This window comes from Thamnophis elegans, chromosome 2, assembly GCF_009769535.1.
Source record: "Thamnophis elegans isolate rThaEle1 chromosome 2, rThaEle1.pri, whole genome shotgun sequence".
Taxonomy (NCBI): Eukaryota; Metazoa; Chordata; class Lepidosauria; order Squamata; family Colubridae; genus Thamnophis; species Thamnophis elegans.
Genome location: NC_045542.1, coordinates 136086791 through 136098857, shown reverse-complemented (window position 1 = coordinate 136098857; position 12067 = coordinate 136086791). Strand labels below are relative to the sequence as shown.

At 41.4% G+C, this 12067-nt stretch overlaps 1 protein-coding gene across 20 annotated transcripts in view; it reads right to left on the bottom strand.

Annotated features, from left to right (window-relative positions):
• MAGI1 (membrane associated guanylate kinase, WW and PDZ domain containing 1) overlaps positions 1-12067 on the bottom strand; it is a 508140-nt gene that overhangs the window by 105955 nt on the left and 390118 nt on the right. For all 20 annotated transcript variants that reach the window (XM_032211724.1, XM_032211704.1, XM_032211706.1 and 17 more), the window contains 2 exons: positions 5830-5887; positions 682-791 (listed from right to left, as the gene is read on the bottom strand). In XM_032211724.1, coding sequence (XP_032067615.1) covers positions 682-791; positions 5830-5887 — 168 coding nt within the window. The remainder of the gene's footprint in view (positions 1-681; positions 792-5829; positions 5888-12067) is intronic.

Here is a 12067-nt window from a genome sequence, read left to right as displayed (position 1 = left end):
AGATCCTGTCGCAACTGGTATGCTGTGACGGGGCTGGGCGTCCACCATGTGCACGCGCGCTGCACACGCATGCGCACCCACCACCCTGTGCCGCTCCAGCTGCTTGGCAGAGCATCGCGCAGGCGCCATACGCTGCGTGCGTGTACGCAAATAGCCAGCTTGGCTCAAATACATGTAGCGAACGTGGGCAGGCTGGTGGGCCCTCCAAAGCACCATTCCAGTACAGTGCCTGCTGCTCCCAGCAGGCACTGGTACGCTCGCACCAGTACGCCCGTACTGGGGCGTACCGCCTGGAACCCACCACTGGGTGAACTAAACATGCAGTGAACTAAACATGCAGCATACCCATCGGGTTCCATTTCTTTCACTAAGAATGCTTTAGACATGTCTCAAGCATGCCGATTTCAAATTCAAGTTTCAGTGGTTAAATCACAATGGCCATAGAGACTCCCTATAGAGTCCCAAAGAGACTTTTTGTAATGGCCGCATAACAGTTTGGGTGAGCAGATTATTTGTCTTAAATATTCCAGTTAAATAACCTCATGTTCCCTGTGTTTTCATGCAGGAAGGAAGCCAGGCCTGTCCAGATATTTATCAAAAATATGAAACTTTACAGAAGTGTGTATGCCTGGTATTTGGCCAATTTTTCAACCCTGGCAATTCTATTCAAGAGGTGCCAACCTTCAGATGGTTGTGCTGGAGGCTGTGCTGGGGGAGGCTGCTGTTCAAGCTGCTTTTTTCTTTTGGCTTCCAGAACTGGATTCTCATATTGTGTTTTCCTGTTGATGTGGCTAAAAAAGAAAAGAAGACACAGCCATTAATAAGGGAACGCTTGGTGCAAAGTGTAAAAATGATAGGGAGACTTAAGATATTTTTTTAAAATCCAACATTAGATGTAAAACGCAGGAGCAATGCTCCTTTAATAGATTAACAGAATTGGAAGAGCCCTTGTAGGTCATCTAGTCCAACCCCCCGCCCAAGCAGGAGATCCGACACCATTTCTGACAAATGGCAGTCCAATCTCTTCCAGCGATGAGACTCCCACAACTTCCGAAGGCAACTTCTGTTCCATTGGTTGATTGCTCTCACTGTGAGAAAATTTCTCCTTATTTTTAGGTTGAATCGCTCCTTGTTCAGTTTTCATCCATTATTCCTTGTCTAGACTTTGGGTGCCTTGGAAAATAGCTTGCCCCCCCCTTCTCTGTTGCAGCCCCTCAAATATTGGAACACTGCTATCATGTCTCCCCTGGTGCTTCTCTTCACTAGACTAGCCATGCCCAGTTCCTGCAACCGTTCTTCATATGTTTTAGTTTCCAGTCCCCTAATCATTCTGGTTGCTCTTCTCTACACTTTTTCTAGAGTCTCAACATCTTTTTTATAGTGTGGTGACCAAAACTGGATGCAGTACTCTAGGTGTGGTCTTACTAAGAGTGGTTTTAGTACCTCACTTAGTACCTTTACTTTGTGCCAAATGCTGATCTATGAATTGCAACAACTTATCTGACATAGCAACTTTCAAATAGTCTAAAAAAGTACAAACCCAAATAGGCTTGGCTTGGTGAAATTTCAAATAATTAGCTTCTCTAAAATATCTGATCAAAATACTGGATGGTCTTAAAATACCTAATTTGTGCTTCATCGGCCAAGGAAACAAAAACTAGAAATCTGCCTGGAAGGCTGTTAAAAAAAACCCTATAAACCCAGTACTATAAATTAATAGTCCTCATAAAAATCTCTTAAAATTAGTAATTGGAACTTTTCAGATATTTCACCATAAATTCAGGTTAGAAGACTACATAAAAAATGGAAACATATTCTTTATAACAGGCAGTCCTCAACTTACAACCACAACTGAGCCCAAAATCCATGTTGCTAAAGTGAGTTTTGCCCCATTAATTATGAACTTTCTTGCCAGAGCTGTTAAGTGAATCATGGCAATTGTTAAGTTAGTAACAGGGTTGTTAAGTGAATCTGCCTTCCCCATTGATTTTGCTTGCCCGAATGGCGCAAAGGGTGATCACGTGACCCCAGGATATTGCAACCGTCATAAATACATGCCAGTTGCCAAGCATGTAAATTTTGATCACATGACCACAGGGATTCTGCAAAGGTTGTCACTGTGAAAAATGGTCGTCAATCACATTTTTCAGTGCCGCTGTAACTTGGATGGTCTTAATTTTAGTGGATTGTCATTAAATAAACTATTGTAAATCAAGGACTACCTGTATTATAAATTTAAACCACTACAAGTATCTTAGTAGAGAGGTTTCAGGTCCAGAAATTGATATGGTAGGTATAATCTGTCCCACTTATAACCTGCATCAGTATTACCAACTCATATTCTCCTCCTTACTTACCCCCGGCCACATCCCAATTTAAATCCTGTATCCCTCAACCAATTCTATGCATATTTTTTTTATTATTATTAAAAAAAACCTACATACTTCTTTCCAAATGCAAATATAGTACTTGGGGCACTTAACACAATATTAATCATAGCATTAATCACTATTAACATGACATACTTAAAAAATCAACAGAGCAACAAGTGCAACTACAGTCTAATTAAAATTAAATATAATTTCCCAGTTGCTTGGACAAACATGATCCTCACATTTGTAATGTGAAATAGATTGTCCCTAAAAATAAAATCACAAAGTTTATTTATTTATTTATCAAATGTACTGGCATTATATTATGTAAACATTGAGGCAGATTATTTGCAATGAAATTTCATTTTAGTGCATGCCAATTAGTGTACATTCAAAGTGACAATAAAGTTATTGTATCCTATCCTATCCTATCCTCTGCTCTGCTGTTCTATTTTTCTTTAAGGTAAAGGTAAAGGTTCCCCTCGCACATATGTGCTAGTCATTCCTGACTCTAGGGGGCGGTGCTCATCTCTGTTTCAAAGCCGAAGAACCAGCGCTGTCCAAAGACGTCTCCATGGTCATGTGGCCAGCATGACTAAACGCCGAAGGTGCATGGAACGCTGTTAGCTTCCAACCAAAAGTGGTCCCTATTTTTCTACTTGCATTTTTACGTGCTTTTGAACTGCTAGGTTGGCAAATTTGCTCTATAAGTTTTAGCAATAGCAATAGCAGTTAGACTTATATACCGCTTCATAGGGCTTTCAGCGGTTTACAGAGTCAGCATATTGCCTCCAACAACAATCTGGGTTCTCATTTTACCCACCTCGGAAGGATGGAAGGCTGAGTCAACCCTGAGCCGGTGAGATTTGAACAGCCAAACTGCAGAACTGCAGTCAGCTGAAGTAGCCTGCAGTGCTGCATTTAACCACTGCGCCACCTCAGTTCTTGTTCTAGCTCTACAGCAGACCATGCATGAAAATCAACAACTGTATGAAACAAAGGCATCTTTGTTTCTAAGCAAGCGTAACTGAAATTGGCTTACATGAACATACATGAAACTCTTTCCTACATAGAGTATGTGTATATATGTATAACTACTTTTGAAACATAAATATTGAAGGATTACACCTTCAAAAGATGCAAATAATTTCCAGTGGAAAATTTCTTAATAAGGTTACTACTTAACTAATAGAACCTTGACAATTTTATTCGTCTTCTATTCCCAAAGAGGCTTCTCAGATCACATTAAAATATATTCACTGTTCCAATTTTTGAAACAGGTTTTGGCAGGCACAGGAAATGAAAAGAAGAAGGTTCTGATAGACAGGTGTCCATCATTGATCTCAACTTATTTGAACTTAGCATGGTTCTCACCACAGTCCCTCCAGATTTCTTGAATTCCTAGCCACGTGACCAATGGATTCTACAAGCTGGGGATTCCCCATATATTTGGAGAGCATCTTAGTTAATCTCTGACATAATATATAAATGTAAAAGAACAGCCATTTGGATGTACTCAGTTCCTTGTCCAAATTGTGGTCCAGAAATAATAAATATTAATTACTGTATTTTTGGAGTATAAGACGCACCAAGGCTTTGAAGAGGCAAATTAAAAAAAAAGTTTTTCCACTCTGCAAACCTACCAAAAATGCCCATTTTTTATGAAAAAGGGACCTTTTTTTTCAAAAAAAGGGGCAAGAATAGCCCTTAGGAGGCTTGTAGAGTGTTCCTGGAGGGGCGGGTGGGCAAAAATGAGCAAAAAGGCCAGTTTTTCACAAAAACGGTCCCATGTTTTTGTCAAAAAAAAAAGGACATTAGGAAGCTTATAGTGTGTTCCTGGGGGCTGGGGGGACAAAATTGAGCAAAAAACGGTCCATTTTGTGCTCATTTCTGCCCTCCCCAGCCCCCAGGAGCTCTCTGAAAACCTTCTACAAGCTATGCATGGACTTTTTGGTGAAGGGGCCGGATTTCAGGAGGCAAAAAAAAGCTGTATTGTGTATAAGGCACACCCAGATTTTCAGCCTCTTTTTTGAGGGAAAAGTCTTATACTCTGAAAAATACGGTAGTCAATTGTTTTCACCTGGTATCTTTATACATAAAAACCGCTCTGTGCGTGTGTGTGTGTGTTCCAGCATAACTCTGCTACACAGATGACTTACTCTCTGGAAACAAATATTGTGGGGGTAAGAAACCCCTGGGGATGTGTGTTCTGTTAAGATACAGCCTGCTGTGCCTTAAAATGGCTTCTACTGTACAGCCTTAAAATGGTTTATACTGTACAGCACAGTGAACTTGCCTGGTAATGGCTTCACAGTACTCACAACGGGGCTGCTTCTGGTAAAGGGGAAAAATCCAACATTAGAAATTACGCTTTTGGGGGCACAGGGACACAGGGAAAACATTTTAAATTAATTTAATTGTCGCCAAAATCAGGCCTCAGGGAGAAGTTGCTCTTGCAACTTCTTGCAGGCTTCACAGTACTCCACAAGGGGGCTCCCTCTGGTAAGGGGAACAATTCAACATTAGAAATTATGTTTGGTCTGGATATTTCCCTCATATAAATAAATACCCAGGCAAGTTTTCTATAAAATAATTTTCATATTTTAATAATTATCCAATTTTGCCCATAGTATAGAGAAAGTATAATCTAGAAAAAATGCAGCAAATTATTAAATGTTATTGTTATGGAGGTGGGAGACTTTGAAAATTCTCCTTTTACTTTTATTCAAAATTGCTATAAGTCACCATTATAAACAGGAACATCTATTTAAATGTGCATTTAAGTTATCAAGTTAGCAATATGGCTAACGCTGAATACAGATTACCAAAAAGAATGAGGTTATTGCCACACAGATTAAAAATGCTGATAACAATATGGAAGCTTTGATTTTCTCTTTAATTCTGAACAGCTAAACACATGCAGAATTCCATGTGACTAATGTGGATTTTATACATTTAAAATTAGTTTTTTTTAAAAAAAAATTCTCCATTATTAAAAGCAATGATAGATACAATAGAATTTGTTTGACTAGAATCCATTTTCTGCAAAGCATCTTTTAAAAGAACCTAAATATGAAGCTCCAGGCAATATTCCTTAATGTTGCCATATTATATTTCTAGAGTACAGTTTTGTCAGAATGTTTTATTTCAACTTTGCATTTAGGAACTCTCGTGTTTGGTTTTTCTTTTCTTTTTCAGGCTGAAATTCTGATTTGGCAACAAAAGATCACAAGGGGGAGCTCAAGAGCAATACATCAGGAATCTTTCTGCCTCTCTGAATCCTTCCTATGGGATAAAAGTGTTAATAAAATACAGCACTAGAATAAACAAACGGAAACACAATCAAGACTGCTAATTTGTTTGAATGGCAAATGTGAACTTAAGGTGAATTTTCATAGCTGTTGAACACTATTCTATGGCATGTGTTCCTACCAAGTAATCTGTACAAAAGACTTACTCTACATAGTAGACACCATATACAGGATCTTCAATCTTTTCCCAACCAGCAGGTAGTTCTAGAAACAAACAAATAAGAAACTTTTCTTTAAGCATATAAATTTTGCAATTAGAAAAATCCTGCAAACTCCCCCCCCCCACTATTTTCTATAAAGCTGAAATCTTCCTTATTTAAAACATACAAATGCACGAATGCAATGACAAACATTTTTTAACCCCAGGAAGAAAATGATTCCATTTAAGACATACCCACTTATTCTTAATTTTTTGATTTAACCAAGCATCCAGGCAATTGAATTAGCATTTATGGATCCCTGGGTCTTATTTTGCTACTTAGGAGTAAAAAGCATGCAATTCCTATTCAGAAAGACAGCAAAGTTGTAGTAGTGCAAAGGATGCAGATTAAGAACAACTTTCATCATCCAGAAGCTTTTCTGTAATTCTGGTAAAATATGGGAACCACGTTACCAATTAAACTAAGGTTTCTGATATTGCTATGGAAATTATATTTGAACACTTAAACATTACAATGTTGTCCAAAAAGACAAACAATAAAGAAAGAAAGAAATCTACAAGTAAATTCAGAATTAACAAATAATGATTTGGGGACTCATTGAGTCCCAAAAGTTTTTGATGTGTTTTCCCCAAAACTCTTCTAAAAGTTGAACTTGATGTGTCATTTTTAATGTAGCAGAATGAGAACATTCTAGAACTAGTGGTGAGTTGCTAACCGGTTTACTACCAGTTTACTCATGCTCATGCATGCACAGAAGCATCCGGGCAGATAGGCGGAGCCTCCCACCGCTACCATTACTGGTTCAGCCGAACCGGGAGCAACCCACCTCTGTATAGAATTCTCAGCAATGAATTACATTACATTTAATGTAATAAAGTTTAAATGAAATCACATCAAATTCTGTCTGGAGTGCCAGGACTGCAAATCCCAGAATTCTCAGCCAAGATGACCCAAAATATCTGGAGGCCACCTGGTTGAAGAAGGCTCCAGGATCTAGCTGATGAGGTCTGACTTGTAGCAAGTGCCTGTTAGCTATCAAGGCATTTCATATTTCTATCACAACTGAAATGACTTAGAATCCCAGAGCTGACAGCACAAATCTCTGTGCACACACCGTCATTTTATCATGTTACAAAACTTGTCACTGAATCATTATCCTTTAATCACACCAGAAAGTAATCTTCATTCTTAAAACAACTGCAGGGGGAAAGAGTGCAGCAATAAGAGGAGGAGGATTGCCGAGGGAAAGTAAAGAGCTCCATGCCTGAAGATTTGCTAACTGAAGGCGTAAATACTTCTATAAACATAGGTTAGTCTACAGAGAAAAAGTGTGGGAGCGTGTATCCAAATTCACCTTTTTAATTCCGCTCTTTTGTTTTCTTCATTAATGAAAAATTTACTGTAAGTCCTGGTGAAGAATACTACCATGTTTCCCTGAAAATAAGACAGGGTCTTATTATCTTTTGGACCACAAAATATGGCTTGGGCCTTATTATCAGGGGAGGGCTTATTGTTTTGGGGTTGCCAGGTGGCTGCTCCCTTGAAAGCGGGCTCCCAAAGAGCTGGGCACAGCCTCAAGGAGGAAGCAGCCATGAGGTGACCATGCTCATGAGTAGGTGCCTGGCAAACCCTCTCTCCAGCCAGACAGAGCCCCATTCACTGACCTAGGGGGTATCCCTTAGGCACCAAGCCACGTGGTGCTCGGTCCGCCCCCCCCCCCCCCCCAGCTTGGCACATTCAGGATACTCCCTAGGTCAGTGCATGGAGCTCTGCCCAGTTGGAGAGAGTCGTTGAGCGAGCGCCTGTTCTGCCCTAAGCTCGTATGCCTCCCAGCCTCACTGCCATAGTGCCCACAACCATAGAGCACACTCCTAGAGCAGCCGCTGCTGGAAGAATTGGAAGCCAAGTTCCGGAGTTTGGAAGCCGGGGAAGAAGTTATTCTCAGAGCGCAGTGGCGGCAGAGAAAGCGGCAGCAGTGCCCTGGCCCTGCAGGGAGAGCTGGGCCAAGGCATGGTGAGGCTGGGAGGCATGCAAGCTGGGGGTGGAACAGGCACTCGCGCAACCACCCTCTCCAGCAGGGCAGAGCTCCATGCACTGACCTAGGGGGTATCCTAAATGTGCCAAGCCACAGGAGCTGGGAGGTGGGCAGGGTGCCATGTGGCTTGGCGCCTTAGGGATACCCCCTAGATCAGTTAATGGTGCTCTGCCCGGCTGGAGAGGGGGTTTGCTGGGCAGCTGCTCATGAGCGCGGTCACCTCATGGCTGCTTCACCCCTAAGGCTGTGCCTGGCTCTTCGGCAGCCCACTCGCAAGGGAACAGCCGCCTGGCAACTCCCCCCTCTGGCCAGGCAGAATGCTACTCCCCAACCTAGTGGTATTCTGAAGGCGGCAAGCAATGTGAGTGCCTTTCTCCCCCCCTGGCTCCCACGGCTTGGCGCCTTAGGAATACCGCTAGGTCGGTGAGCGGTGCTCTATCTGGCTGGAGGGGGGTTGTCCAGTGGGCTTATTTTCAGGGGGGGCTTATATTTTTGCATACGTGAAAAATGTGGCCTTAGTTTCAAGACAGGTTATATTTTGGGGGAAACACGGTATTTGAATGTTGTATTGTCACAGGTGTTGCAGCTGCTTTCACCTGTGCTCTGTCTACAGCAGGGGTGTCAAACTTGATTTCATTGAGGGCCGCATCAGGGTTGTGTTTGACGGGGAGGGGGGCTAGCATTGTCATGGCCAGGGTGGGTGTGGCTAGCTCATCATCCCTTCTGTCAGGGGCCAAGCACTCTATGGTTAACCATGTACTCTGCCAGTGAAAACGGGCTCCCAAGCTCTGTTTTCGGCTGCAACAGCCTCCTGCAATCCTCTGCCAATGAAAATGGAACTCCATTTTTGCTGGCAGAGGCACTACAGGCCGATCTTTTGCTGTTTCTAAGGTGGCCCTATGGGACAGCTCTAAGCACCCCGCGGGATGAATCTGGCCCCCAGGCCTTGAGTTTGATACCCCTGGCCTACATGTTTCAAATTAGGGGCAAATGCATTGACGGTGCTTGTGTTGCAAAAGGGTGTGTGCGTATGTGAATGAGAGAGAAGAAAGGAGGAAGGGAGGGAGGCAGGCAACATGGAAAAAAATGGCTTCATATCCTTATCTTACTTAAAAGTACCAGAATTTAGAATTTTCCAGAAATGTATACTCTTTAAATAGAGTATCTATACTGTACCATATGGATTTATATATCTCTATAAGCACACTAATAAGAAAGACCCCCAGAAACATTCTAGGCCCATATTACATGAGGCTGCATAAAGAGGATTACATGAGGAATTCTTGCCTTTCAAACAAATCTATCTCTATCTCTATTTCTATCTATCTATCATCTACCTATCATCTATCTATCTGTCTGTCTGCCTACCTATCTACCCATACACAAGTGTGAGTGCATGTACACACTTACACACACACACACACACACACACATGACATGGCAATTGAACTAGACTCTTAAGTATGCTGAATTTTCAATGACCAGATGGGTAACTGAGTAGCCATCAATTTGCCCTTTTGGAATTTTGATATGGTATAATTCAAGGAAAATTGAGGCCTTTGAACTATGATGCTGGAGAAGACTCCTGCGAGCCCTTGGACTGCAAGGCAATCAAACCGGTCAGTCCTAGGGGAGATCCACCCTGACTGCTCTTTAGAAGGCCAGATCCTGAAGATGAAACTTAAATACTTTGGCCACCTAATGAGAAGGAAGGACTCACTGGAGAAGAGCCTAATGCTGGGAAAGATTGAGGGCAAAAGAAGAAGGGGATGGCAGAGAATGAGGTGGCTGGCTGGAGTCGCTGAAGCAGCAGGCCTGAGTTTAAATGGACTACAGAGGATGGTAGAGGACAGGAAGGCCTGGAGGAACGTTATCCTTGGGGTTGCAATGGGTCGGACATGACTTCGCAACTAACAACAATACAAGGAAAAACTATGCTTCTCTTTCCCTCTGAATTAAAACTATAAGCATAAAGCTTAGAAAGAGCTCCCCAAAAAGAGATAATTTATTAGCTGTGCATGTGGTGGAACTGGAAGACAAATGACAAAAAAAATGTCACTGCATGTCAAACTATGCTCTTCTTCTACGTAGTTCAGGATGCCAGATCCGTGTGGAGCCGGTAGCCCATCGTGTTGCTTGTTTCTTCATTTTGTCAAATCATGGTATTTTGTGGGTGCACTGCTTTTGACATTTAAAGGTATCAGTGTGCAAAATGGAGGGGGGGAGGAATGTATCCTAATTTACACAATCTCAGGATAAGTATTTAAAGATGATCAGAGATCCTTTTTTTAATTCATCAAGAAATACACAGCAGTTAACAGCGCAATCCTTGGCGCAAACAAGAAAAGGGGGGGAATTAGCTGAGTTCAGGTAAATACTATGGTATACAAAATAAAACCTTGCTGTTTATAAAATCAGACACTTGCACATAAAATCTCTGTGTTTTTTCAAATGTGTTAGCTGCAGGCTCCAACTAGTGTGCCATACGGACACAAACAGTTCCAGACTGAAAAGGAATTAATCCCTTATAAACACACATGGGCTAATTACTCAAAGTTTATATTGCAAACCCAGAACTGGCTAAAAATCAAGGAAAAATATTAAACAAGTTTTGCTCCACATGTTCCTTGTTTGCAAATAAAAAACAGGTTTCCTCCAATTTATCCCACCCACACATTTTTCATGGCATCTATCTGAAGAGTTTTTGGATTTCCTGAGATATGAGGAAAGGAAATGTGGGGCTAATTGGCAATAGGTGTGATGAGAAAATATTTGGCAACATATTTTTTTTTAAAATTGGCCTTTTCTCAAGTCCTACATGCAAAAGCCAGTTTGGTGGTAGTAATTTAAGGCAGCAGATTATAAACCTGGGGACGGTGGATTTTCATCCTGCCTCAGGCACAAAGCCAGTGGGGTGACTTTGGACTACTTTCTCTCAGTCCCAGGAAGAAAGCAGTGGCAAACCACTTCCAAGAACCTGCTAAGGAAACTGCAGGGACTTGCCTAGACAGTTCACTAGGAGTCAACACAGACTTGAAAGCACAACAACAAGAGACCACACACATTTTTTTCAAAATAAAATAAAATAAAATCAACATTAAGTAACTTCCCATTCCCCTTCGCCCTACATTCTTTGCAGAATGTTTCTGTATTCTACACTTAAGGCACAAATCTAAACAGGTAATAATGTGTGCCTAGTGAAGGAAGTGTGCACCTGGCTGAACACATCAGGCTGTCGGTGTTCAGATTATAAAGGTAAATTACTTGACAAAATACTTTAAGAATAGGAAAACTAATTATAAAGAACTGCGGCCAAATTCTCTAAAAGAATTATCAAGTAGATCGTACTAAGTGACCAGATTCTCCTGGAGGCTTACCTAACCCTAACCCACTTCTGCCAAGTAGATCCCAGCTCTTATTTCATTCCTTTTATTTCTGGTTTTGTATGTAGTGCTATTTTTATAATGCCTCAGGGTTCAATGTTCTCTAGAAGAACTGTAAGAGTTATTTCAATAAATGAAAGCTGAAGGTCCTACAGCTGCCCAACCATTAAAACCAAGTGCAACAGATTAAAGCTCTTTGCAATGCACATTCTCTGGTTTTGCACAATGCAGCTGCTATTGATAATTTGCTTAAAATGTATTTTTAAAAATATGCAACTATTTAAATTTTAACTAAACAAAATCTATGAATAAAGGAGAAAGGTGGGGGAGAATCTTCACACAGCTATGATGGCGCAGTGTTTAGAGCACAGTACTGCAGGCTACTTCTGCTGACTGCCTGCTGCCAGCAGTTTGCAGTTCGAGTCTCACAGGTTCAAGGTTGACTCAGCCTTCCATCCTTCCAAGGTTGGTAAAATGAGGACCCAGATTGTTGGGGTCAATAGGCTGACTCTGTAAACTGCTTAGGGAGGGCTGTAAAAGCACTATGAAGTGGTATATAAGTCTAAGTGGTATTGCTAGCTGCAAATCTGTGAAAGTCTAAGACTTTCTAGTCAAGATTGGGTCTTGCAAGTTTCCTGACCATAGCATGGCCATGGAATCATGATACTGGGTTTTAATTTAAAATCTTGGGTTGTTGTTGTTTGTTGTGAGCTTCTTCATAAAACATAATATTAAGTACTCTGGAAACTGGCCACCTTCGGTTATCTCTGTTGTGGTTATTGAAGAGTTCCTGACAGCATGTTAG